At 38.8% G+C, this 27,854-nt stretch overlaps 1 protein-coding gene and 1 long non-coding RNA gene across 3 annotated transcripts in view; one reads left to right on the top strand and one right to left on the bottom strand.

Moving 5' to 3' along the window:
- Positions 1–27,854, bottom strand: part of ANXA13 (annexin A13) — an 83,302-nt gene that overhangs the window by 39,550 nt on the left and 15,898 nt on the right. For both annotated transcript variants that reach the window (XM_072603149.1, XM_072603150.1), the window contains one exon: positions 5,325–5,400. In XM_072603149.1, the coding sequence (XP_072459250.1) occupies positions 5,325–5,400 (76 nt within the window). The remainder of the gene's footprint in view (positions 1–5,324; positions 5,401–27,854) is intronic.
- LOC140500534 (uncharacterized) lies at positions 3,000–9,216 on the top strand. Its single transcript, XR_011965778.1, has 3 exons — positions 3,000–3,532; positions 5,004–5,421; positions 7,654–9,216. It is a non-coding gene; the product is annotated as an uncharacterized lncRNA (long non-coding RNA).

The following is a 27,854-nucleotide window of genomic DNA, read 5'->3' as shown; positions in this document are numbered from 1 at the left end:
AATGGGAATAATAACAGCCCACAGTAATCTTGCAAAGTTATTGTGAGGATTAAATGAGATAATTGGAAAGGGCTCATCACAGTACCGAGCACATAGTACGTGTTAAATAAATATTAGTTATATTATTGTTGTTACTGTTACAGTAATAATTTTGTGCACACACAGATGAATAAAACCTATAATTCCTTCAATGCGGGAAGTTTCCAGTGCTGCAACTCACTGCTTGCAGGCAGATCTGTAATCCGTGTGTAATTTTGATTCCTCAATGATCTTCTTGGGCTCTGAGGCCTTTAGTGAGGTCTTGTCTGTTGTCCCACAGCCAGCTGTGATGTTACTTCTAATAATAACATCTTGTATTTGCATTATACTTAACAAAGCCCTTTGCACCCATGATCTCATTTGGGTCTCAAGACAACCCTAAGAGAAATTCCTAGTACAAGTCTCCTTCATTATTGTTATTTAATAAATGAGGAAAAGAGGCTAAGTAGCTTGCCCAGACCCAATGAGGGCAAGAATTGCGATTCCTAATCAAATCCAGTGCTATCCATCGTGTACCTCCTGTATCTTCCTTCTTGCTTTGTTTTTAATAGTGGATACTAAGTATTGATAATATGTGCATTTTCCAAATACTGAACTTGAGAAATAGAACTTTAATAAAAAATACAGATGAAGGTAGGGGACCTAGGGATTTGTAACAGTAACCATGGTGAACTGTCAGATAAAGGACCTGTGATCTGGAAGGTCTTACTCTATAGAAAGCCTCTACTAACTGTGAAAGACTTTGGAACTCTGAGCAATGCAGTTGACAAGCCACAGTTCCAGAACACTGAAGACGAACAATACTGTCTACTTCCGGAAAGAGAGGGGATGAACTGAGGGCAAAGAATGAGACATCATTTTTGGACATGGCCAATGAGGGGAATTTTCTTTGCTTGACTACGTATATTTATTACAAGGGTTTTCTTTTTCTTTTTGATTTGATGTGGGGAGGGGGAAGGGGAAGAAAAAGAAATTCTTATTAATTGAAAATAATAATAATTTAAAATTTTGAGAGTCTCTTTTAAAATTCACATCTGAGAGGTTCACCACATTTGTAATTGCTACATCATCTTAAATTTAGGTCACATGATCTCATGCTAGAAGGGACTTGGAGATCATCTAATCCAATACCCTCACTTTCCATGGGGGTGAATGACTTGCCCAAGGTCACAGAGGGCCTATGGGTAACAAATACAAGATTCAGGATTTAAACCCAGGTCTTCTTCCAGTTCTATGGATTTGCACTATACCATGTTACCTTTCAAGGTGTTAATATTATGAGTACATTAGTCAGTCAATCACTAAAAAAACCCCATTTATTAAACACCTACTGTTTGCCAGGCACTGTGCTAAGCCCAGAGGATTCAAAGAAAGGTAAAAACCAGTGTATGCTGATGTTTTGTATTAGTTTGCCACCTAGAGGCAGTTAAGTGATCAAGTACAGGAGTATTGAACTCAAACACAAATGAGAATCGCTAAACTGTACAAAAGGATCCCTGTGGGCCACATAATGGCTTAGTTTTAAAATGAAGCAATATTTATGTTTTTATTATATTTTCATTTATTTTATTAAATATTTCCAAATTACATTTTAATCCTGTTCCAGTCCCTTGGGAGTTCTGTGGGCTGCACGTTTAACACCTCTGGTTTACTGGATGGAGGGATGCAATTGTAGTCAGGAAGACTTGATTTAAAATCCAGCCTCAGATATCCATGATATGTGTGAATCTGGGAGAGTCACTTAGCCTGTTTCCTCAACTGTAAAATGGGGCTAATAATGTACCTACCTCTCAGGTAGCGTAGCTAGGTGGTACAGTGAATAGAGTGCCAGGCCTGGAGTCAGAAAGACCTGAGTTCAAATGTGACCTCAGACGCATACTAGTTGTATAGCTTGTGGGAAAGTCATTTAACCCTATTTGCCTCAGTTTCCTCATCTGTAAAATGAGCTGGAAAAGGAAATGGTACATCACACCAGCATCTTTATCAAAAAAAACCCCCAAATGGATCATGAAGAGTCAGACATGACTGAATAACAATGAAAATCTGCCAGGGGTTTTGTGAGGATAAATGAGATCACATTTGTAAAATGGTTATTATTAGTTATAATGTTAATTGTTGTTATGGTAGTAATAACAATCATTTGCCATGACCTAGAAATAAGTAAGACTGAGGGAATGGGGCACAGGACAGAAGAACATGGGAAAAATCCAGAGTATGAAGGTCAAAGGTTGGGGGGGACTTTTAGGACAATACTGGAGTTTGAAAGTAGGGGATGCTCAATGGCTGAGAAGAGGAGGTGATGGAATGGGATACTGGGAGGTATTATAGATACATTTTTTCTATTTTAAAACTGTAACTTGACCAGTCTGGTGGCATAGCTTTGTGCCCTGAATAAACCCTGAACACAGGAGGTCCACAGCTCCAACAGCTGGATGTTAGGGTATATCTAATCAGTCTCAACACCCTGGAGGGGACATCTACTTAAAAGTGAAACAACACAGGGAAGGAGGATCCTACAGGTAGCTGACACTGACCTGATCGAGGCAGAAGCGGGTCGAGTGTGCCTAGGGGTCACCACAGCTGTTAGAAGTGGGATTTCATATCCTGGGTTTGACCAAAGCTCCTACTCAGTGAACAGCCCAAGGAAGGAAGTGGTTTGTCTGGAAGTCTAGGTGTCCCAGAGACAGGATGTTTGTGGCTCTGAGATTTCACTTAGAAGGCAGCCTAGCTGAACAGGTGGTCCCTCCTATCAGCCCTGGCAGGCTGCTCACAGCTGCCCCTAGGGCTCCTGCAGAGGAAACCTATCACATGATGTCTAGACTCCTGGATGTTGTGTAGTACAATGGTGGAAGAGGTCAGTGTGGGTGTGGGAATGCTTTAGCCATGGTAGATGACAAAGCCTGATTTGTTGGGAATTGCTATCATATTCATATATTTCCAACTAACTCTGTGCCCTGAAATGGATGAATTTTGTGCCAGGCACTGATGGGAATATGATCATAGACATCTGAGTTTTCTGTTTTCCTGCATTTCCTTTGGGATCTAGCCATAGCATTGAGTCAAGCACATCTCACCCTACTAGGCTCAGAGATGCCTTTGTATGACATCAGGGCAATCCCAAGGGTGTGGGGGATGAGGAAGGAATCCTCCATTGTTAGAGGTAACATAATAAATCCCAGCAATGGAGAAGGAGTTAGCTGTACTAAAACAAACAAACAAAACCCAAAAACAAATAAGCAGTATGTAGATAGCTCCCATTTTTGTACTACTTTAAGTCAGGGGTTCTTAAATTGACCTTGTTTTTTCTTTAAAAATCTTTTTTTGATAATTGTCTTTCTGTATTATTGGTATGTTATCCACTGAATTTTATTTTATGCATTTCAAAACAGCATTCTCAGAAGGGAGCCGTAGGTGTTCCCAGCCTGCCAAAACGGTCTCTACCACAACAGAGTTAAAGACCCCTACCTTATGTTCTACATAACAATTCAATGAAGTAAGTAATCTGAGTATTATTACACCCATTTTCAGATGGAAATATTATGCCCATATTCGCATGGTCTTATAGATAACATATATTATATGCAATACATACATGCAATATATTGCCACACATATAATGTGCATTTTATGTAATAGTTAATATATAATATCACAATGTAATTTGTATTGTTACACACATAGAACATGTATGTAACACAAATATTAACACGTGGCATATTACATAACAGTTATATAATGTATTAATATGTGGTATACATACTATATTAACATATCATATAGAACATACATTATGCAGAAATATATTATATATTTAGTGATACCTAATTTAGCTTCAGAATGGTAACGTCAATCTAACTGGTAAATGCTAAGAGCTCAGATATGAATCCAGACTTCTTGAGCCCCAGATTGAGTTTACTATACCAGACTGTGGGCGCATGTAAATAATTAGCATGAATGTTGCCCTTTGGGGTTTTTGTGTTCCTTTCAAGTTTTCTCTTGCCACACATTTTAACTTAGTATCATAGGATTTAGAAGGAAAGAAACAAGCATTTATTAAGCACCTACTATGTGCCAGGCACTGTGATAAGGGCCTTACAAGTGTTATTTTATTTGTTTTCCACAATCACCTTGGGAAGTAGGTGCTATTATTTATAATTGAGGAAATTGAGGTAGGGAGCAGTTAATTTTCCAGGTTCACAGAGTTGGTAACTATCTGGGACAGGATTTGAACTTAGGTCTTCCTAACTCCAGAACCAGTGCCACTTAGCGGCCTCTAGCAAGCACTGTAAAGAACTTTAGAGTTACAAGGGACCTTAGAGGATATGAAGGAAACAGATCCAGAGAAAGGAAGAGATTTGTCTGAGGCCACTCATATAGCAAGTACCAGAACAGAGATCTGAGCCCAAGTTCTCTAATAAATGCTCATGTGGTACTGGCTCCATTCTCCACCTCCTCATGGGGACCCACACAGTTAGATTTGTTCTAGGTTTTGACACTTCTAAGATTGGCCGTGGGGCTTCTCAGCCTCTTAGGAACAGCTCTGTCCATACATAAGAGAAAATCTGGCCAAGGAGAGATTTCATTTTGTTAGTGTACCCCAAAATGAAATGCAACTTCGCTACTGAAGTCCCTGGTGTCCTTTAAGTCCCAACCAAAATGCTACCCCCTATAGGAAGCCTTCCCCAACCCCTCTTACCTCCAATGCTCCCCCCGCCCGTGAATTATTTCCTATTTATCCCATCTATAGCTTGTTTGTATATTTATTTGCATGTTGTTTCTCACTCCCCCCATTAAACTGTAAACTCCCTGAGGGCAGAGAGTGTCTTTCACCTCTTTCTGTATGTGCAGTACTTAATACAGTGTGTGGCACATAGAGGCTACTTAATAAATGTTCAATGAGTTGAACTGAATTGAACGTATGACTTAACTTTCACTTTGTGACAAATTTCTCCACCACTTTCCAGATGTACAGCCTTGAATGAATTCCTTAACTTCTCTGATCCTCAGTTTTCTCATCTGAAAAGGGAGCCTAATAGCCAACATTTGCACAGTCTACTTGGGCCAGCGTCAGTGTCATTGCAAGGAGGCTTTGTCAGTTTGTGGAGCCCTGAATACATGCGATCTCTTTTTGGTGTGTGAACTCTAGGGAAGACAGCCATGTTGGCTAGAAAGGAATGACTTCTGAGTGAAAAATTTTAGCCTCATGAGCTAAGAAGGGAACAGAGGCTAAATCACAGGGAATTCCTTTAAAATTGAGATGAACATGCATAAAGCGGCTTTCATACCCATTCCCTTGGAAGCCTTGTACAGCCTCTTGGCATCTCGAGCAGCATCAAAGCCTTGGTGACTTGAAGAAGTACCCTGAGAAAATAAGGAAAAAGAGTAAGTGCAAAATATAATCCTTCTTAACTTTGTATGACTCCTGCTGAAACTGGGAGCTGGCTGGAAAGCGATCAGGCAGCCAGCCTGGAGAGCAACTGCCTTTTAAGTCAGGACCCACTAAATAACTTCTGCAAGTCTCTTAACTTCTCTGTGTCTCAGTTTCTTCATCTGTAAAGTAGGAGGGTTGGACTAGATGACTTCAAAGGTCCCTTCTAGTTCTAAATCTATGATTCTATTTATAGAGTATTTCAAGATCTGACATGTAAGTACAATTATTCTTATTGTACAGTAGACCTGCACAACTTGTAAACTTCCTTGGGTGGCAGATAGGTTAGACTAAAGACAGACTGACAATGTTTGGTTGCAGCGGGTTGTGTGACAGCTGCCTGAAATCCTTTGGTGGCTATAAGTGGCCTGTGGGCCATATGTTGTTCAGGCCTGTTGTACAGGCAAGGAAACTGAGGTTAGGAGATTAGGTAAGATTGCCCTAAAATACAAAGGGCATAACTAAGTGGGAAAGCTTCTACTTGAAGCCGGGTCTTCTGACTTATAACTTAAGCATTCAGAATCACAGAATTTCAGAGTTATAGGGGAGTATATCCCTCCCACCCCCCACCCAAGATTCCTCTCTACAACATACCCAACCCTTTTTTGAAAACCACCAGTGACAGGGAAGTCAGACCTTCCCAAATCAGCCTTTTCCACACTAGCCTAGCTCTATTTATTAGAATTGTTTTTCCTGAAATCAAGCTGAAATTTGCTCCTTTGCATTTTCCACCCTAGGTCTTCCCTTAAAGCCTCAAAGAACAAGTCTACCATGAAAGTCTTCCACTTGGGTGCCTGTTATGTACTCCAAGAGTGCTATCATGTCCCCATCCCTCTTTCCTCAGTCTCTTTTTCTCCACAGTAACCAAGTTTACTTCCTTCAGCTGGTCATCATATGACAGAAACTCAAGACCTTTCATTATTTTGCTTACCCTTCCCTGGACACTAATCCACTTATCAGTCTCTCTTCTAAACTGTGGTACCCAGAACTGAACATGACGCTCTGGGTAAGGTCTGATGAGGACAGAGCAGAGTAGAGTCATCACCTCCTTTTTCCTGGAACTTGTACCTCTCTTAGTAAAGCCCAAGAACACACATGTTTTTGTGTTGTTTTCTTTTTGCCTGTTTTGTTTCAAAGTCAACTTATACTGATTGAGCTTACAATCTACTAAGACACCCAGACTGTTTTCCACCTTGGTCCACTGCTCAACACCCAAGATCTCTCAACCACAATCAAAGTGTCCAAGAACATGTCATCTTTGTCTCCCGTGCCTTGAACTTCCTTGGTGTTACTCAAACAAGTCCACCTCCTATCTCTGAGTATTTTCATTGGCTGTCCCCAGTGACTGAAATGCTCTTCCTTCTCATGTCTGTTCTTGACCTCCTTGGCCTCCTTGAAGTCCCAGATAAAATTGCACCTTCTATATGAAGCCTTTCCTGATCCCCTTCAATGCCAGTGCCTTCGCTCTGGTGATTATCTCCAATTTATCTTATAGATAGTGTGTACATCATTGTTTACATGTTGTAAGCTTCTTGAGAATGGCGCCTATTTTTTGCCTTTCTTTGTATCCCCAGATCTTAGGATAATGCTTGGACGTAGTAGGTGCTTAACAAATGCTTATTGACTGACTGATTAAAATTGACCACAGTGAGGGTTCAGGTAAAATGTTGGAAATGCTGAGGCCTTAGTGGAATGAATTTATTTCAGGCTCATTCACATTCCTTCAGGTCAGTTGGTGTGAGGCTCACTGCTACAGAATGGAGACTTGATGTTCTTTTAGTTCAATCTATCTGGCCAATGGGAAGTGGGGGGGAGTGGGGGGGGGAGTGAGCGACTGTCACATCACTACCACCACCACCAGGCATTTTCTCTTCATCAGTCAGAGAGGACAATGGACCAGTGTCCTGGAGCTCTGAATCATTTTGTTTGGCTAATACATGATATGGCCTTCTTGGCCACAAGAAATATTGTTCAAGGGGGCAGGATGAGGAGGGGGATGATCTTCTGATTAGATAAGAGTCATTTGGTGACCTAGAATCTGAATTTGCTACCAAAAAAATAAGGACTGTGCCAATTGTTCTTCACCAATAATTAAGTGCTCCCCACATGCTAATTAAGAGCATTCTGTACTCCATGGGAGGGAGAAACTGCATAAAGTCTTTCTTTCACTATTTGTATTTTCCAAGGTATCAAAGCTCTCTGAGCCTCAGTTTCCTATCTGTAAAATAAGAACAATGCCAGCTCTGCCTAACGCACAGGATTTTGGAGAGGAGGTATGTAAACTATCGGGTAACATGGAGGTGCTATGTAAATGTCAACTATTGTTATTGGCTATGTTTGAACAGAGATCTTTAAAATAATTATTGCTATCCCCATTGTACAGGTAAGAAAACAGAGTCAAAGAGGTTACATTTAGTGATTATACTTGAAATCTGAAATACAATGGGCTTGTCTCAATGTAGAGTCAGAGGAAGCAAGCACCTATGTTGTGCTTTATGAGCTTCCCTGAACGGCCCAATAGGAGGCAATAACAGGGTTTAGTTAGCAGAGAAAAACAGTAGTCAGAATCAGGACACTTGGACGTAAATCCATGATGCAACGTTTGCCAGTGATGCGTAACTTTCTCCCTGACACTCAATACTGAGGCCCTTCCTTTGTTGGGAGGTGGGGTAAAGCTAGGTCTAAGCCCTGCATATAAGAAGATATTTGTGGGGGAGGTTGGAACGACTATGCCCAAAGGGTTAGAAGTAAAAGCAGACTTGCCGGTCAGAAATACGGAAAGCAAGAACAAGAGGGAGGAATGGTGGGCATAGAGGAAGTCTTTCCAGCTGCAGAGTCAGATCTATTCAGTTCAGCCAATGAGCCAGCTGAGTCAGGAAGCAGCAGCCTGAGAAGTCAGACCCAGACACAGCAGAACAGCCAGTAGTGGGGGTAATGGGAGAGAAGCCTAAAGAAGACCCAGTATCCTGGATCCTCAGTTCACTAACTGATTAGATATTAACCCTTTGGGAGACAGAGAATGGGAAAAAAGTTGAGATTGCATATTAGATCAATGGGGAAGGCCTCAGTCTAAGCTCCTGAACTATGTCTATGAAGTAGGGGTTTTTGAGGTAGGAGTGTGCTGATAAATGTTCAACAACTAGCTCTCTGAAAAAAAAACGTACATAGGATAAACTTAAGTTCAATATGCATTATTAACAATTTGTCTATCACTTTCTTAAGTCTAGATAAACAATAATGAAATAAACCATTCCTTCTTTTGTAACCTTTGCCAGTTTCAGATGTAAATGCTCACAACAGAGGCAGCTAGTACACTGGTCTGGAGTAGGGAAGACCTGAGTTCAAAATACAGCTCAGATACTTATTAGCAGTGTGACCCTGGGTAAGTCATTTAACCTCTGATTCTTGACAAAATAGATCCATTGGAGAAGGAAATGGTAAACTACTCCAGTATCTTTGCCAAGAAAATCCCAAATGGGGTCACAAAGGGCTTGAAATGACTGAAAAAACAGAACAACAAATGTTCACACTGAAAATTTAACAAGTTTCTCTCCAGAGTCAGTTTGAGTTGGCTCTAACACAACCCCTATTTATGGTGTTTCTACAGATTAATTTTGGGCTGTTTAAGCTCAGAAGACAAAGTCCATGTGGTATTCATGTACTATATTTCCCTTCTGGAGGAGTATAGCTGTTTTAGTATATTTGATTTTATTCCATCTCTTTCTTTGAGTATGAGTAAAGAACTCTAGATATTCAACTAGGTTATGTTACTGACTCCATTAAGATATTCTAGTGACTGAAAGGAAATTCAGCAGGAATAGAAGATTTTCATTAGGGAAGGAGGTAGGGAAGAAGAGTTTAATTGAATAAATTCATTCAGACTGTACCCTTAGACTAACAAGATGAGCACATCTACCCACAAAACAAGTAGTGCATATAAAAATAAAGGAGTCAAGTGATAGAGGGAGACAGCTTTTTGAGAACCATGGAGAGTCTGACTATTTCTTTGAGCACCTTCTAGCATTGCTTGGCAGTTATGATGCTGGAGTGAGAGTAGAACTGCCCCTGTTTGGTCCTTATAGTTGAATCTGATCAGTTAAGTGGCCCTCAGAACGCTCTGTAGTTAACTGTATGACAATCTCTACCTCCCAGGATTATTGTCATTGAAAAGAAAAAAGACAATAAACTCTAAGGGACTACAGAAATGTGAGTCAATATGACAAAGAGATACCATTTTCATATGCTTCATTCCATCTCTCTGATACTTGAAAACTCACCGGTAGAAGGATTAAAATTTGAGTTCTTCAGGACTAAAACCAAGAATCACCTACCCAGCAAAACTGAGTATAATACTTCAGGGGGAAAAAATGGTCTTTCAATGAAATCAAGGACTTTCAAGCATTCTTGATGAAAAGACCAGAGCTGAAAAGAAAATTTGACTTTCAAACACAAGAATGAAGAGAAGCATGAAAACGTAAACAGCAAAGAGAAGTCATAACGGACTTTACTAAAGTTGAACTGTTTACATTCCTGCATGGAAAGACAATATTTGTAACTCTTGAAACTTTTCAGTATCTGAGCAGTTGGTGGGATTACATACACACACACACACACACACACACTCACAAAGAGACAGAAAGCACAGAGTGAATGGAATAGGAGGGGATCATATCTTAAAAAAATGAAATTAAGCGGTGAGAGAAATATATTGGGAGGAGAAAGGGAGAAATGGAATGGGGCAAATTATCTCTCATAAAAGAGACAGGCAAAAGATTTTTAGTGGAGGGAAAAAGAGGGGAGGTGAGAGAAAAACATGAAGTTTACTCTCATCACATTCCACTAAAGGAAGGAATAAAATGCACACTCATTTTGGTATGAAAACCTATCTTACAATACACGAAAGTGGGGGAGAAGGGGATAAGCAGGATGGGGGGGATGATGGAAGGGAGGGCAATGGGAGGAGGGAGCAATCTGAAGTCAACACGCTGGGGGAGGGACAGGATCAAAAGAGAGAATAGAAGCAATGGGGGGCAGGATAGGATGGAGGGAAATATAGTTAGTCTTATACAACACGACTATTATGGAAGTCATTTGCAAAACTACACAGATATGGCCTATATTGAATTGCTTGCCTTCCCAAAGGGAATGGGTGGGGAGGGAGGGATGAAGAGAAGTTGGAACTCAAAGTTACAGGAACAACTGTCAAGTACTGTTCTTGCTACTAGGAAATAAGAAATACAGGTAATGGGGTATAGAAAGCTCTCTGGCCCTATAGGACAAAAGAGAAGATGGGGACAAGGGAAGGGAGGGATGATAGAAGAGAGGGAAGATTGGTGATAGGGGCAATCAGAATGCTCGGTGTTTTGGGGTGGGGGGAGGGGACAAATGGGGAGAAAATTTGGAACCCAAAATTTTGTGAAAATGAATGTTAAAAGTTAAATAAATAAATTAATTTAAAAAAACAAAAAAAGAATTTGAGTTCTTGCTGAGGCATATGAGTTTGGGGAAGGTAGCATTTTAATCTATTATTGGCCATCACACCTTATTCCATTTTGTGAATGGGTTTTAGATTTTTTTTCAAGGAGCACATTTTGATTATGAGGAAAGAAGGGAGCAGGATGTACCACGCACCCAAGAGGGATGAGACATCATCACCAATGTGTGGGAAATATGTAACTGCTGAAGTGAAATTTCACATACTTCATGATTTTGTCTATGCACTGTTAAAGCACCTGAATTCCTGACCAGCAGTGAAAACAAGTCTGGTTATAGTGGGAGAACAGCCCTGCACTGACTCAAAGCTGGAACTACCCTTTCTCCAGATTTATGTCAACTAATTTAATTCAACAAATACTTTCAAAACACTAACTATGTATAAGGTACTGGGCTAAGTGCTGGGAATGGCAAACTTTTGAAATGACCTGACTTCTGCCCTCAAGAAGACTATTTTACTGGAAGGGAAAGGAAGGATAGCAGGTCCTGTACACATGTAAGTATGATACAAAGTTGGTGTAATAGAAATGAAGGAAAAGAGTGAGGCGACGGAAAAGGTCCCACATGTACAAAAATATTTATATCTGCTCTCTTTGTGGTGGTCAAGAACTGGAAATTGAGGGAATGCCCATCAACTGGAGAATGACTGAACAAGTTGTGGTACATGAATGTAATGGAATACTACTGTGCTACAAGAAATGATGAACAGGAAGACGAGAGAGGCCTGGAAGGACTTATATGAACTGATGATAAGTGAAATGAGCAGAACCAGGAGAACATTGTACACAATAACAGCCACAGTGTGCAAGGACTGTTTCTGATGGACTTTATCCTTCACAGCAGTGCAAGGACCTAAAACATTTCCAAAGGACTCTAGGCAAAATGCCTTCCATGTCTAGAGAAAGAACTATGGAATTGGAACACAGAATGAAGCAGACTATTTTCTTATGTTATATTTTGTTTTGGTTTTTCTCATGGTTTCTCCCATTCATTTTAGTTCTTCTATGCAACATGACTAATGTGAAAATGAGTTTAATAAGAATATATGTGTAGAACCCATATAAGATTGCAAGCTGTCTCAGAGAGGGAGGTGGGAGGGAGGGAAGAAAAACTTAAGACTTATGTAAGTGATTGTTGAAAACTGAAAACAAATTAATTTGAAAAAAGAAAAAGAGAAGAGTGAGGCAAAAAGCTGATGGCAAATAAATATGAGCCAGGTAGGGTCATTGTCAACTGAAGAGATCAGAAAAGGAGAAGGTGGTACACACTAAAGTTCTAATTTTGAAGGGTGAGGATGAAAAGAGTACATTCCAAACATGGGGAATGGCAGGTCAAGACTGGAGAAGAGTGGTGAGAATGCAGAGTGAGTGAAGGGGGAGTATTGTGAAATAAGGCTAGAATTTTTAAAAATAATAATTTTTCAAAACCAAACCTGGCTATTGCCACAGTGGTCAATTGCCTTTAAGTGCCCAAACTTTCATGTTTCTGTGGTTGGTCCCATGTCATCCAGCAAGCTAGTGAGAGAATCAGGATTTTCATTCATAACAGTCACTCCTCCAAACCTCCAAGCTCCTTTGCTTCTATCCAGACAGACAAAGGATGGTCATTATTGCCTCAACATTCCTTGCTCACATAAGATCAGAGGTCCATAGCAGTTAGAACTGGAGGGGACCCCAGAAATTATCTAGTTCAACCTATTCATTTTACAGAGGAAGAAAATGAAGTTCAGAGAGGGGAAAACCCTTAAAGAAGTCCACAAAGGTAGTTAGTAGTTCATCTGGAACTAGCAGCCTGGGCTAGGAGAAGGAGCATGATACTTAGGGTCAGAGACCCTGGGTTAAAATTCTGACTCTTTTGAGTGGCCTTTAGAGAATCCCTTTCCTTCTCAGCCTGTTTCCTTACCCTTACAATAATGAGGTTGGATCAGATTATTTTTAAGGTTCCCCTCCAGCTTTAAATCTATGATTTTAGTACAGAGGATGCCTAGTACCCCAAGGCATACCATAATGACTTAGAAATCTTTTTGTATCTCATTTTAAAAGTTTGTACTTGTAAAGTTTAGTCATTCATTGTAAAATTTTTAGTTGTTTTTTAGTCTTTTTAGTGTTTTATGAATAAAATGGTATTCTTTATGATTGAATATTCAATAAATATTCCCTTTTCAAAAAACAAACAAATACAATTCCCTTAGTTCACCCTTCAGTGGAATGTGCAGCGTATGCTTATGGATTTCAGAATAATGTTCTTTCCATTATAATATATTTCTGTAATCCTGGCTTCAAACCTGGAATATTTGCATAAGGCTCATCTCATTGATCAAGGGAATGAGGACTCAACAGTATGTATCTGCTTGAGGGAAGAGAGAATTTCTTTCTATCTACTTTGACATATGGTTGCAGATCTTTGGAGGGAAAGCTAGAGGAAAAGAGACCAGACTTTGGCAGGCAGATGTGTAGGAGAGAGATGGTTCCTCAACATGTTCCTGATTTATAGCTTTCCCCTCTAGAGACTTTGGGAAATTTCCTCTTAGGTGAATCCTATGTCTTTCCTCATTTATGTTTTAGCAGATGCCACTTTCTATTCATGAAATGACTTCACTCTCTCTTCATCGCATGCAATCTTACTTATCCTTTAGACCTGACTTTGCTTCTGTCCTCATAGTGCTTAGGAGGATAGGACACAGACGCAATAACTATAATGCACATGTAATCTGCCTTTGCTGTGCCCCCCTGGAATTTCTATGAAAACTTTGGATGTGGGAAGTGAGCTTTAATAGCTAAGTCTCTAAGGTTTTTGTGTTTGTGAGCCAGACCTCAAATGGTCTCCTGCAGAGGAGGAGGAGACCATGATGGACAGAGTTAGAGAAGTCGCTATGTAGTATTGACAGATGGCCATGTTTCATGTGGGATGGGATGGTGACTAGGAATAGGAGATTGTGAAAGTGTTCAGATCATAAGCTCAGGATCAGGGTAGAATTTTACTGCTGACCAGATTCAGTTTGAAGGAATGGAGATGGTGACCTATGGCCCCTGGAATGGTAAGTGACTTAAGTTTGGCTGACAAATTCCTTTCTGTCCCTTCTTTGTTCACCTAGGATAGAGTAGTTTTGCCTGTAGTCACTCAATACCCTTAACTTTCTGTTTTTTCCTTATCCTCTTTGGTTGCTACATAGTATCCAGCAAATGGGGGATGAGGGTGGGGATGGGGTAAGAGTTTTATTTCTGTAAATGTTTCACTTTCATGTCTATGTCATCTAAAATGCTTATATAAATTTTAATGTTTATGGCCATTACCAGCTTGGATATTGTATGTCCATTTTGAGAGAGAAGGGGAATCTTTCTTTAAAGAGGTGAGAAACCATTTTCCTTTCAATGGAAACTAGAGGTTGGGTGGGAAGAGATGGAGATAGAGAGAGATAGAGACACAAAGGTGGAGAGAGAGCGAGAGAGCGAGAGCGAGAGAGAGAGAGAGAGAGAGAGAGAGAGAGAGAGAGAGAGAGTGTTTTTCCCCTATAAGCCTTGTGGGGTACATGTGAATGGAATAGAGGGGAGAAAGTTGCTATTTTAACCTGAGAAGTTTTGAGTAATTAGTTCCACCTAAACTTCTAGCGAACAGATGCCAGCTTTAGAAAGGCAGTGCCTGCACAATCAGCCCTTGAGGCTAGAAGGCCCCTGGCCTTGCTCACTAGCTCCCTCTAGAGATCAGACACATTTTGTAGTGGGCAAACCACAGTCCCAGGTGAGCTTCAAGGGGAAAGATTATTATTGATGGGGAGGGGCTAGAGAGACTGGAATCACAGAAGACTGTGTGAGAAGTGGCAATTCAGTGGTGAACACAGCAGTCATTAAAAAGGTTTATGGGATCTTAGGCTGCATTAATACAATTTCCAGAGCAAGGGAGGTAATTGTTTCACTCTATTCTGTTTTGGTCATACCATCTCTATATTGAGTTCAGCTGAGGGTACTACATTTTAAGATAGACACTGACAAATCAGAGTACATACAGGAGAGGTCAGACAGAATAGCCATGGAACTAAAAAGTATTATATGAGGAACTCAGTACCTCCTGAAGCAGCTCCTTCTACTTTACAATGAATCATTATGAAGTTCTTCCTTATGTTAAGCCATAATCTGTCCTACTGTGACTTCTACCCATTAGCCCCTGTTCTCTGCTCTGGGACAACATACGGTAAATCTAGTCTTCCTTTCACATGATAGCCTTTCAAATATCTGAAACAGTTATCTTATTTTGCCTAAGCATCTTTGAGCTAAACCTACTCAATATATCCAGTTTATTTTCCTAAGGCCCAAGCTTTCATTGGTATTTCTGTATTAATTAGCTCATATTTATGTAACTCTCTCCTGTTTATAATAGACTTTCTTTTTTAAAAAAATCTATTTATAAGCATTTTCTTTATTTTGAAAATTTTTTTAGCATTGGTTTAAAATTTTTTTTTGATTTCCAAGTTCTTTCCCTCCTTCCACCCCCTTCTCTCCTCAAGAAGGCAAACGATTTGATATTTTACATTTTGAGATTATACATGTGAAGTCATGGAAAATATATTTCCATATTAGCCATGATACAAAAGAAAACAGATTTTAAAAATCTAAGAAGAATAAAGAAAAGTTAAAAATACTTCAATCTGCATTCAGACTTCATCACTTCCTTCTCTGGGAGTGAGTATTCTCATCATAAGTCCTTTAGAATTATCTTGGCTCACTGTACACAATACACTTTCTTCAAATCATCCTGGAAAGTAGGTATCTCCATTTTATAAATGAGGAAACTGAGGTTAGGGTCTTTGTGACATGGCCAAAGTGGAAAATTCAGGATTTAAACCCAAGTCTTTGGATTTTAAGTCTAGTACTCTTTCCTCTAAACCACTCTGTCTCTCAAGTGACCAGTAAACCAATAGTTTACTGAACACCTAGTTTAGGTGTTCTTAATATTCTTGTGTGTGTCCTGGACCCCTCTGGCAGTCTAGTGAAGCCTATAGATACTTTCTCAGAATAATATTTTTAAATATATAAAACAAAATATGTGGAATTACAAAGGACACTAATTATATTGGAATATAATCATAAAATATTTTTCAAAATACAGAAAAGTTCACAAACTCCAGGTTAGGAACTTTTGATTTAAATTGAAAGAATAGATTGATCTTAAAAGATATTATTTTCTTAGGTATGATACTGACTGTCCTCACTCTTTTTTTCCCATTTTAATTAGAATATTTGTCAGAGATATGAATCAGAAGCCTTGCCATTAATCATCAGAGATGTTTGGAATCACATTCCCTCTTTTTACAAGAACTAGCATATGCCATCTTGATTTTCTTTCTCTTGTGAAGGAATTCTGATACTTTTGTGAACATAATTCCTTCTTGTTACTTACAACAGCAAGATGTTGGCTTTCAGGGTAATGAAACCATGTGATCTGACCAAAGGGGTGTAAAAAGAAGAGAAGCAGAAATCCATTTGGAATTTTCCTCTTTGTGTGGCTAGCACTGCATTCACAATGGATGTATTCACTAATGATACATAGTGTTTGTGCAAGGAGTGTCTAATAGCTTGTTCTGATGAGCTTTGTAACAAACTTCTCTGGAATTTATACAGAATCAACATTCCATACCCGTTGTTCATTGTGTAGAAAGGACAGGCAGCTGACTTTGGGACTTCAGCCCCTTCTGTTTGCCAATCAATATCCTTCTCCCCCCTTTTCTTTTCTTTTTTTGCATGGAGCCTTTGTGCTGAAATGTCAAGCAATATGGGTTTGTAGAGCCAGGTACAATGTGGGCAAGCATGTAGTATGTAACTAAGGCAACAGAGAAGTATGTATATACAAATTCAGTTTTGTAATTATCTATAAATGCAAATATATGCTACAATAAATGTAATAGATGCGAACACATACATTATATATATTCATACATATTTGCACATCTAGCTTATCCTCCTTGTAATTATCTATAAGGCACTGTAAAAGTTCTTGCAATTACTCTCAGGAGGCGAGCAAAATTTTATTATAAGCAACATTTAATGAGGTATGAATTAAAATAGTCAATATGCTCTCCTGGTTTTTTTTGGGGGGGGGGCAGGAGGCAGGGGCTCCATACTTGTGGTTTCATGACTGTAAGGAAATCATTAACTTAGAAATTTGCTTTAGGGGAAGGTACTGGGGCACCTATGAAGAGCAGTGGATAGAGTGGTGGACTTAGAATCAGGAATTCCTGGGTTTAAGTCCTGCCTTAGATACTTATTAGTTATGGGGCTCTGGGAATGTCACTAAACTCTTCTGGCCTCAGTCTTCATCTATAAAATGAGGGGTTATTGGGATTTGATGATGTCTGTGGTGCCTCTAAATCTACAATCAGCAACCCTATAACATCGTCAATATGTGTCAGAGTAGATCTCAAACCATGGGCTTCACTGTGCCATGCTCTGCTAATTTATGCCCCTTTTAGGTACATTGCCTTCTGGATGGGATCACTCTGGGCAATTTCAAATCCTGATTTCCATTTCTCTTAATAGGTCACTTATTCAGACTCCCATTATTTCTCCTGAAAGGAATGATAAAGTTGTTTCTAGCTTTTTCTGCCAAATAGATATGTCCAAAATTTGAATTTCACCATGTCATTTCACTCAGAAAGCGCCAATGGCTTCTAACTTCTAGGAAAAAAGATAAAACCATTCGCCTGCCATTGAATTTTATCAGTAATAATTCTATTAGAAATAGTTGTTGGTATTTTATTAGCAACAACAACTAGTTAATAATAAATAGTAGCTTATAATAAGAGCTAGCATTTAACTTTACACTTTACAAAGCACTTTACAAATTTTATCTCATTTAATCTTTACAGCATTCCTGGGAGATAGATGCTATTATTACCCCCATTTTACAGATAGGGAAACTGAGGAGACAGGTGCTAAGTCACTTGCCCATTGATAAATAGCTTGTAAGCTGGTTGATGTTGGATTTGAACACAGGTCTTCCTGACTCCAGATCTAATGCTTCATCCACTGTGACACTTAGTTAACTGTAGCCATAGGATTTGAATTTACTTTTCCAGTCTTTCCCCCCCTGCAATAATCTCCTTCGCTTAACCTCTATTCCAATCAAGCCAGTTTGTTAGTTGTTCCCTATACATGGTATTCTACTTCTTGCCTCCTTTCTTTGTACATATGGTTCCCCCAAGTTTGGAATGTACTTGTCTCTCTGCCCCCTAGAATTTCTAGCCTCCTTGTAAGCACAGCTTACATGCCACCTCCTCCATTAAGTCCTTCCTAATCCACTGCCTTCTCCTCCTTAAATTTACTTTGCTTCACTTTGTACATTCTTTGTACTACTTATTGGTATGCAGGTTGAATATTCCCCAGGAGAATTCTTGTTTTGTTATTCCTTGCACTTAAAATAGCGCCAAGCCCATAGCAAGAGCTTTGTGAATGTTTGTTCAATTGAATTTGTGGATTGGAAGAGAATGAGATTGAAGTGGGTTTCAAAGAAGCAATGAAGGTATCATCCAAAGGAAAAGATTGCTCTCTGTAGAAGTATCCTGTAATTTACTAAGTCAGCAGTGGAGGGGAAACTCCGAATTTATGTAATGAACACCCATGTCCTATTTCCAATGGTTGGCTCGTTATGTGTAGCAGAAGTCCCAGACAAATCAATCAGTCAAAGCAAGTTTCTGGGAAATCTTCACTCGATGGATGGCAGCAGAGGGTTATAGGAAGATCGTCTCTGGTGCACCATCTAATCCTGGACGTGCAGTTTTTATAGAATTGTCTGGGGAACAGAGTTTGCATGGAAGGGGGATGAAAGATGCAGCAGGACTAGACAGTAAAACAATACTAATTCAAGAATGATTTCTGAGCAAATGAAAACTGGAAAATTTAACGTGCAAATTAAACTGTTCCACAGTTATTCTGGATGCTTACGACTAAGTTTTAAAAGTGCTAGATCATAGAATATGAGCTTAATGGGGACCTCAGAAGTCAGCTTGCTCACCCCTTCATTTTCTAGACAAGAACACTGAGATTCAGAGGCACAATGTCTTCCCCCCAAATCCCCAAAATAGTAAATATCAGAACAGGAGTATCTCCAGAGAAAGTCAAAAGATAACAAGGTCCCATCCACACCAAAATAGTCATAGTAGACCTTCTTATGAGAGTAAAGAAGCATCATGGCACAATGGACAGAGAGTTGGCCTTGGAGTCAGGAAGACCTGGGTTCATGTTCTGCTTCTGAGATATCGTGGGCAAGTCACAGCCTCTCAGTGCCTCAGGCAACTTTTGGCAGACTTGAGTTATGGAGAACGCGCTGATTTGTATTGTTAGAGGAAGTTCCTCACCCATGAGCTTCCTTCATTGATCTAGTTTAAGAATAGCTAATAGCTAACATGTACATAGTAACTACTCTGTGCTAAACTCTACAATGATTGTTTCATTTGATCCTTACAACAACCCTGGGAAGTAAGTGCTATTATTATCCCCATTTTACAGATGATGAAACTGAGGCAGGCAGAGGTTAAGTGACTCGCCCAAGATAATATAGCTATTACGCATCTAAAGTTGGTTTAAAGAAAAAAGAACCTAAAACAAAGTAGATGCCCATCTATCAGGCAGAGGTTAACATATTATGAAGGTATAACAATGAATATGAACATTTTAGACAAGTGTAGGAAGACATATAAATTGTTGCAGAGCAAAGTGGCACCAGCTAAACAGGATACGGGATTAACCAAGAAGAAAGAATAGTAGGTACACAAAAAAAATGACTCAGAAAAATCCCAAACAACCCACCAAGTAATTATAGGGCAGCTAGATGATGCATTAGGCCTAGAATCAGGAAGACCTAAGTTCAAATTTGGCCTCAGACACTTAGCTGTGTGACCCTGGCCAAGTCACTTACCCTTGTTTGCCTCAGTTTCCTCATCTATAAAATGAGCTGGAGAAGGAAATGGTAAATCACTTCAGTATCTTTGCTAAGAAAACCCCAAATGAGGTCACAAAGAGTAGGACATGACTGAAAAATAACTGAACAATTATAGTAACCATGCCTCAACCCTGAAAATGAGTTGTGAAAATTAGCTCTCTTTGTAAAAGTGGGGCATGAGGGGTGTGAAATACTACTGTTCTTCCTCTGAGGTTTTCTCTAATTTATTCTATTTGTACCTTGTTTGAACACAGTTGTTTACATAATGTCTGTGCCATGACTGTGAGTTCTTTGAGCTCAGGGACTGATTTTACTTTTCTTTGTATCCCCAGCATTTAGCACAATACCTGGAAATAGTAAGTGTATAATAAATGCTTATTGGCAGGACATACCTTCAAAACCATTTGATGTTTTGATTCGTTTTGTTGAGTTTTTTTTTCCCTTTTAAAAGTAATCATTTTTTTTTTTAAAAAAAAGGAATGACTTGCTAGAGAGGGCAGGAGAAGGGATATATTTGTTTAAAACCAAAGGCTATCAATAAATATAAAAATAAAATAAATTGAGGCTAAAAAAATCAGTACAATTCCATCCCAGGTCTTCTGATTCCCTTCTGCACCATACTGACTCTGTTCTGACAGCTATTTTCATGGGCTTTGAATTGAATTGCCTCAGAGAGCCAATAGATTAGATGCTAGCTTTTTGTACACTTCCTGTATTTTTCCAGGAGAGGGTGATATAGGGCCAGGGTGTGTGACCTGGTTGGTCATTCCTGAAAACTCACTCTACTGATCTAGTGTCTTGAGACTTGCCTGGCTTGCTGTTTGAAAGGATGACTCTCTGGGACCCTGTAACATCCCACAGGCCATCCTTGTGCTCTGTAGCGTAAATGTAATGCACTGTGACACAATGGATAGAGAACCAAGAGAGCCTAGAGTCAGGAAGACTCTTCTTTGAGAGTTTGAATCCGGCCTCAGACACTTACTAGCTGTGTGACTTTCAGCAAGTCACTTCACCCTATTTGCCTTAGTTTCTTCACCTGTAAAAAAAATGAGCTGGAGAAGGAAATGGAAAACCACGGTAGCTAGTAAAACTGCAAATGGAGTCTTGAAGAGTCAGATACAACTGGACAACAAAAGGGCAAATGAAGTTTTTTAAAGTCTGAAGTGCAGCTATATACACACACTTATGCATACATATATATGTCTATGTCTGTTCTCTCCTCAAACAGTAATGCTTCTATACTCCTATACTAATCTATTCAACGTTGAGATCCTCTGGACTATAAGCTGCTCTGGGGCAGAGACAGCTTTTGACTTTGTCATTCATATCAACACTGAAAGTATATAGTACACTAGTTGCTGAAACATACATATCCAATCCAATGGACATTTATCAAGCACCTACAATTGATATGAATACTGTGGTTATTTAGATAAGCACAAAAGACTATTTCCACAAGGTCTGTGAAACTTTTGGGAGTAAATCAGCCTAGTGTCCCCCGAAGACAAGTTCCAGAAAGTTCTATCTGGAGGCTAGCACAGTTATTACTAAAAATAAAAATTTGTTTTCAACCCTTATTATCTGTCTGGATTGTTTGAGAAAAAGCATGTGTTTCTATGGGCAGCTAGATGGTACAATGGATAGAGCACTGGGCTTGCAATTAAGATGACTCATCTTCATGAGTTCAAATCCAGCCTGTCACTTACTAAGCTATGTGACCCAAGCCAAGTAACAACCCTGTTTGACTCAATTCCTCATCTGTAAAAATTGAGTTGGAGAAGGAAATGGTGAACCACACTAGTATCTTTGCTAAGAAAGAGGTCACAAAGAGTCAAACACAACTGAAATGACTTAACAACAAATTTTATGTATATGTGTATATATATATACATATGTATGTATGTATGTATGTATATATGTATGCATGTACATAAAACTCTGTTGCCCTAAGCTCCCAGATTTTAAATATACTCACCCTACTTCCCATTATGTTGTCATTCTAGCTAGAGGAAGCCTTCCAAAGCAAGGTCCTAATCCTTTTCTATTTAAACTCCATTTGTTCAGAAAGTGCCTCAAAGCAAAGGAAACATATAGGGGAGTTGATGGAAAAAGGCTGAGTTTTATTTTATGGAATAAAGCTCAGGCTCAGCTCATTCCTGGAAGGGTAGAAAGCTTGCGGGGAGATGGGGACATGCAAGACTTCTTCCCAAATGCGGTTTAGAGATCATTAGAAAGGTTTCTGTAAAAGTTTCTTACCTGCATAGCAGGTAGCAAAGGTCAAAGAATAAATCTTTTTTTTATTCAATTTCACACTAGAATCAGTGGGAAAATATAGACTATGTAAATGCTGAATAATATTTTTTAAAAGGAGGTGGTAGGAGGTTTAGGAACTTCTGATATAGATGATTTCAATATATACTTTTCCCACTTTTTTCTTAGACCTTAGGATTTATCACTCCAGGAAGTTCTGCTTTCTTCTTTCCCATTTTCCACATACTTAGCACTTCTGCGCACATTTTGTAAGGTTGGGAACTGATTTCTTACACTTGGGATTTATGGGTTCATTGTATCTATTCTCTTCTTTGGTTAGATAGCAAGCTTCTCCAGGGCAAAGAGTTGTTCCACTTTTATCTTTATTATCCGGACATAGCTCTTGGCATATAATAATTAGAATTTTTATAGTGTTTATTGCTTAACAAATATTTAATTAATTCTCATAATAGCCTCAAAAGGTAGGAGCTATTGTTATCCCCATTTTACAGTCAAGGAAACTGAGGGAAAAAGTAGTGAAGTGACTTAACACCAGGGTCACACAGCTATTAAGTATCTGAGATCACATTTGAACTTGAGCCTTCCTGACTCCAGACCCAGACTATCCACTGAGCTATTTAATTGCCTCCTATATCTACTGCCCTCTCTTTATATCACGGACCACAGCTAAGAAATATTTTCCTCCACTTCCTGCCTATCCTGGTGGTCCTTTCTATTACACTTGGTAGTGCTAAGATTATTATTTCTATTTTACCTTTAAAGAAATTAAAGACGCCAGAATTTAAGTGACTCACTTGTGATCACACAGCTGATAAGTGTCTAAGCCCAAACTCAGCCCAGATACTCTCATTCTGAGTCAATATATCACTTTTCCTCTGGTGGGTGTTAAGCCATCAAAAAACAGTTGAGAAGATTTTAAAGAATATATGTGGCAAAGATTAATCTCCTGACTATCCTTTCATGACATGGTGGGATGAATGGAAGAACTGGGAGTCAGGAGACCTGGATTCTTATTCTAATTCTGTTATAACTTAATCCTGCAGTCTTAAATAACTTTTCTGTGTGCCTCTTTCTCCTGATCTGTAATAATGGAAATAAAAATACATGCCTTACATACCCTCCCCACCCTCACCCCAGCAGACTTCTATGAGAATCAGATGAGATAGTGAAGTTCTGTAATATTCCAAAGAATATGTAATTTCATCATTGTGGATACATTCCCTCCAGTGATACCAATTACAACCCATCCATTCCTGTCTGTCTTGGCTCTGGCAACCAAGATGAGGGAAAACATTTCAAATTATAAAATTCCTCAATTAAAAATAACAATGTAAATGCCAAGTGTTATTCATGTTTAGAAATATGGAATTAGAAATTTAGAAATATGAAATATTCTTGTTTAGTAACCCTTGAAAAACATTTTGAAAATAAAAGGTGGAATTTTCTTCTCTTTTAAACATGAGTGTTTTATGAGAAAAGGTATAATTCTTTCCTTTAGAACCTGGTGTCCTTTCTTTGTGATGAGAGATTTGATGAAGGATTTGTTTTTATTCATTTAAATTCGAGTCCTTTAAGTTTTTGTGTCTAAGCAAAAATAAACTTCTGATAAGTTAACTAAAACTGATACTTTTGTCTATGTGTTTATAAAATGTAAGTCTGGTGGAAATACATAGCATCGTCAGAGTTTTTTTAATCCATATTTCATTTAGCCTTTTCCATAATGACATATTAATCAATGGGATGGTAATGATAGTTTCATGTGCATCTAGCACTTAATGATTTATAAAATGCCTTACAGACTCTCATCTCATTTATGCCCCACAACAATCCTGTGACATAGGGGGTATTATTATGCATCTTACAGATGAGGAGACCGAGGTTCAAAGGGATTAAATGACTCAGCCATGGTTACATATCCACAAACTTTCTGAGGCAGGCTGACTGTAATGAGAACATTTTCTCCTTTCGCAAATTCTGCTGCTCCTTTTATCTCATAAGATAATGATTATAGTCATGGATAATTTTATCAATCAACCAACCAATCAACTAAAAGAAAATTTACTAAGCACTTTTATGTCAGTCAGAATGCTAAATACTAGAGAAAAAACCAAAAAACAATAATTAAAGTTATTTCCCTCAAGGAGCTTGATTCTATTAGGAGAGACAACATGTACACATACTAGTACATACAAAAGAAAAACAAAGCAACAATTTGGGGATGGAGGTGAGATTGGTACCAGCATTTGTGGAGAATCATGAAAGGCATTATGTAGCAGGTAGAATTTAAATTGAAGTTTGAAAAGAACTAGTTCTGAATGGCAGAAAGGAAGAGGGAGTGCGTTCCAGGTATGGAGGACAGTGTGCGAAGGGATGGATCCAGAAAATGGAATGCTGGGTGTAGGATAACAGAAAAGGCCCATTGACTGAAACTAGGAGTACATGAATGGAAGTACTGACTGTAAGATAAGTCTGGAAAGGTATCTTGGAGCTGGCTTGTAAAGGACTTTCAATGTTAAACTGGAGGAGTTTGCGTTTGATCCTAGAGGCAATGGAGAACTCCTGCAGTTTATTGAGCAAGGGAGTGATATGGTCAGACCTGTGCTTTAGGAATATCACTTTGGCAGCTTTGTGAACTATACACTGGAGAGGGGAGGGTCTTGAAATAGAAAGATGACGTAGTAGGCTCTAACAAATAAATATATATGACGTATAGTGTATCAAAATATGTATAGTGTATAATAAATAGATAAGTATATTTATTTATATATTATATATAAACATAAAACAAACATATACCAGGTATAACATATGTAATATGTATGCGATGTGTGTATATATGGTGCATGTGTGCGTGCATGCGTGTGTGTGTATGTGTGTGTGTGTGTGTGTGTGTGTGTGTATTGGAGGTAGAATTGACCAGAACTGTTAACAGATTGAATATGTGGAGTAAGGCAGAGTGAGGAATGCAGGTTCCTCCAAGGTTGAAAGTAAGAATTTCTAGAAGCATGATGGCATCCTAGACAGAAAAAGGGGTGAGTTTGGGTTTTTCATTCATTCATTCATTCATTTCGCACTTGAAGCAGACAGGCAGGATGATTAATTGACTGCGCTGGGAAGCTTTGTCTCTACCCATAACTGGAAGGTGAACCTGGGAAACCACACGAAGGAACAGGCACTTTTTGAGGCTTATTGAATTTTAGAGACAATTTGCTTTTTTCTGAGGTGATAGTTGATGATAGTTGAATGAGCAAATGAAGAGCAGCCCATGTACTTATCTCCAGCTTCTGAAGCAACAATTAAGAGTTACAGATCTTGGCAAGATGGTCCCATCATTTCCTGACAAATAGAGGGAGAAGAAATAGATGTAGTGTCAGATTTATATTCTTGGGTTCAAATATCACTGCAGATGGTGACTACAGCCATGAAATTAAAAGATGTTTGCTGCTTAGAAGGAAAGCTATGGCAAATCTGGACAGCATACTAAAAAGCAGAGATATCACCTTGCCAACAAAGATTCATATAGTCAGAGCTATGGTTTTTCCAGTAGCAATGTATGGTGGTGAAAGGTGAACTATAAGGAAAGCTGAGCACTGCAGAATTGACAGTTTCTAATAGTGGTGCTAGAGAAGACTTTTGAGACTCCTCTGAACAAGGAAATCAGATCAATGAATACTTAAAGAAATTAATTCAGTTTGTTCGCTGGAAGAGTAAATGCTAAAGCTGAAGCTTAAATACTTTGGTCATATAATGAGAAGATGGAATTCATTGGAAAAAAACCCTGATGTCATTGGAAAAATCCTGATGTTGGGAAAGACTGAAAGCAAAAGGAGAAGGTCATGACAGAGGATGAGATAGATGGATAGTGTCATGGAAACATGAACTTGGACAGATTTCAGGAGATAGTGGGGGATAGAAGGGCCTGGGATGCTGTGGTTCATCGAGTTATAAGTGACATGGAGTGACATGGAGTCTATGGTGACATGAAAAAAGAAGAAGAAGAAGGAGAAGGAAAAGGAGGAGGAGGAGAAATAGAAGAAGAAGAAGAAGAAGATCTTTCAGAGTGTATACTGACTCTAGAATTTACTTGCCCTGACCCTAACTAGGAGTGAGATCTAGGAACCCTTTGGTGATGTAGTGTAAAAAGACAATATCTGGATAGACAATGGCGTGACACTTGTGCATCTGTTGAATGTGAAATGGTCTTTTCTAATGAAATAGAGAAATGTTGATCAGTTCTGACACATTGGTCTAGAGTAATCTCATAAAAAAGAAAAAAACTATAACAAGTTGCTTGAGTAGATGTAAAAGGCAGCAAGAACTCATCAAAGAAGCAGCAAATGACTTCAGAGACAGATAGTAATGGTAGAGGAGAGAGTTACGACCGGACAATAATGGAGGCAAAGTGCAGAAAGCTGAACTCCAGACCATGACAAGATAACTGAGAAAGGTGGACCCCCAAAGCAACAAGACTTAGCTTTTTTCTTGAGGCCAGAACTGAGAGAGGCCTCTCCTCCTCCCACCCCCACAACTATAATGTACCCTTCTTCTTCTTTCAGAAGTGTAAGTTTTATAGGGAATATCCTTTAGAACCAGCCACTAGGGGTGTTTATATTGTACCTTTTGATGGAGGGAAGCTGAGAATGACTCAACTGTAGTTTCTCTCTGTTATTTACTTTTCTATTTTGTTCCATTTAAATGCATTGCTATTTGATTTATATTTCCAGACTGGTCTTTTGGTAGAGAATGAGTTGAGTGGGGACTTAAACTCTATTTCTTTCATTGGAAATACTTATACAGTAATTAATTGAGAGTGAGAGGGAGTCTTAGCAAGGCTGTGTCAAACAAACAGAAACAAGGTCCAATAACCGTAGATAACAATCCTTTGCTGGCTGAATATTGGCTTAGAAAACCACATATTAACGTTGTCTGTGTTCTATTGTATTTTTATTTGTTTTGTTCAATATTTCCCAATTACATTTTAATCTGGTTTGGCAGAGGTCATCAATTCTAACCCATTCAATTTGCAGATGAGGAAACTGAGGTACAGAGTGAGGTTGTGACTTGTCCAAGTAGTAAGTAGCAAGGCTAGCTATGATTCTGTCTCCCAAGTTTAGCAGTCCAAGGTCAGTCATCTTTCTTTTTTACCATGTTGCCTTGAAAATTAAGATTACTAAAAAAAATTAAAAATAAAAAAAAACTACAAACTTAACTCGTTAGGCAGATTGCCTTTGGAATTCCAGGATGAACCATAGCTTCCCTACTATATTCCTTTTCAGTACCTGTTCATTATTACAATTACTGGTACATCTCAGGCCCAGCACCAAAGAGGGAGTCTTAATATCATCACTACTGAGATGCAGTTTTCAGTGTTGTTTTGTTTTCAATAGGATTTTATTTATTGATGCTCTTTTGTCACTTCTTCCAAAGTTATGGCATTTTTTAAAAAAATCATTCAATAAACTAAGTGATGGTCCAAAGTATAAAATCATTGTGACCTGATGACTAAATTGGGACTTGTTTGGTTTTACTTATTATGTATTGTCATGTATATAATAGCATTGTATATGTTACTGTGTCACAGACTCATGGGTGATGTTACTCTCTCCACTGATGAAGACTATAGTGCACCTACATTTTAGTAGATGCTTTTCATGCATCCTTGTGACCAAAAACAAAAATCATCACTTGGTAG

Source organism: Notamacropus eugenii, chromosome 4, assembly GCF_028372415.1.
Source record: "Notamacropus eugenii isolate mMacEug1 chromosome 4, mMacEug1.pri_v2, whole genome shotgun sequence".
Taxonomy (NCBI): Eukaryota; Metazoa; Chordata; class Mammalia; order Diprotodontia; family Macropodidae; genus Notamacropus; species Notamacropus eugenii.
Note: the sequence above shows the minus strand (reverse complement) of the source record. Positions and strands in the feature narration are given on the sequence as shown.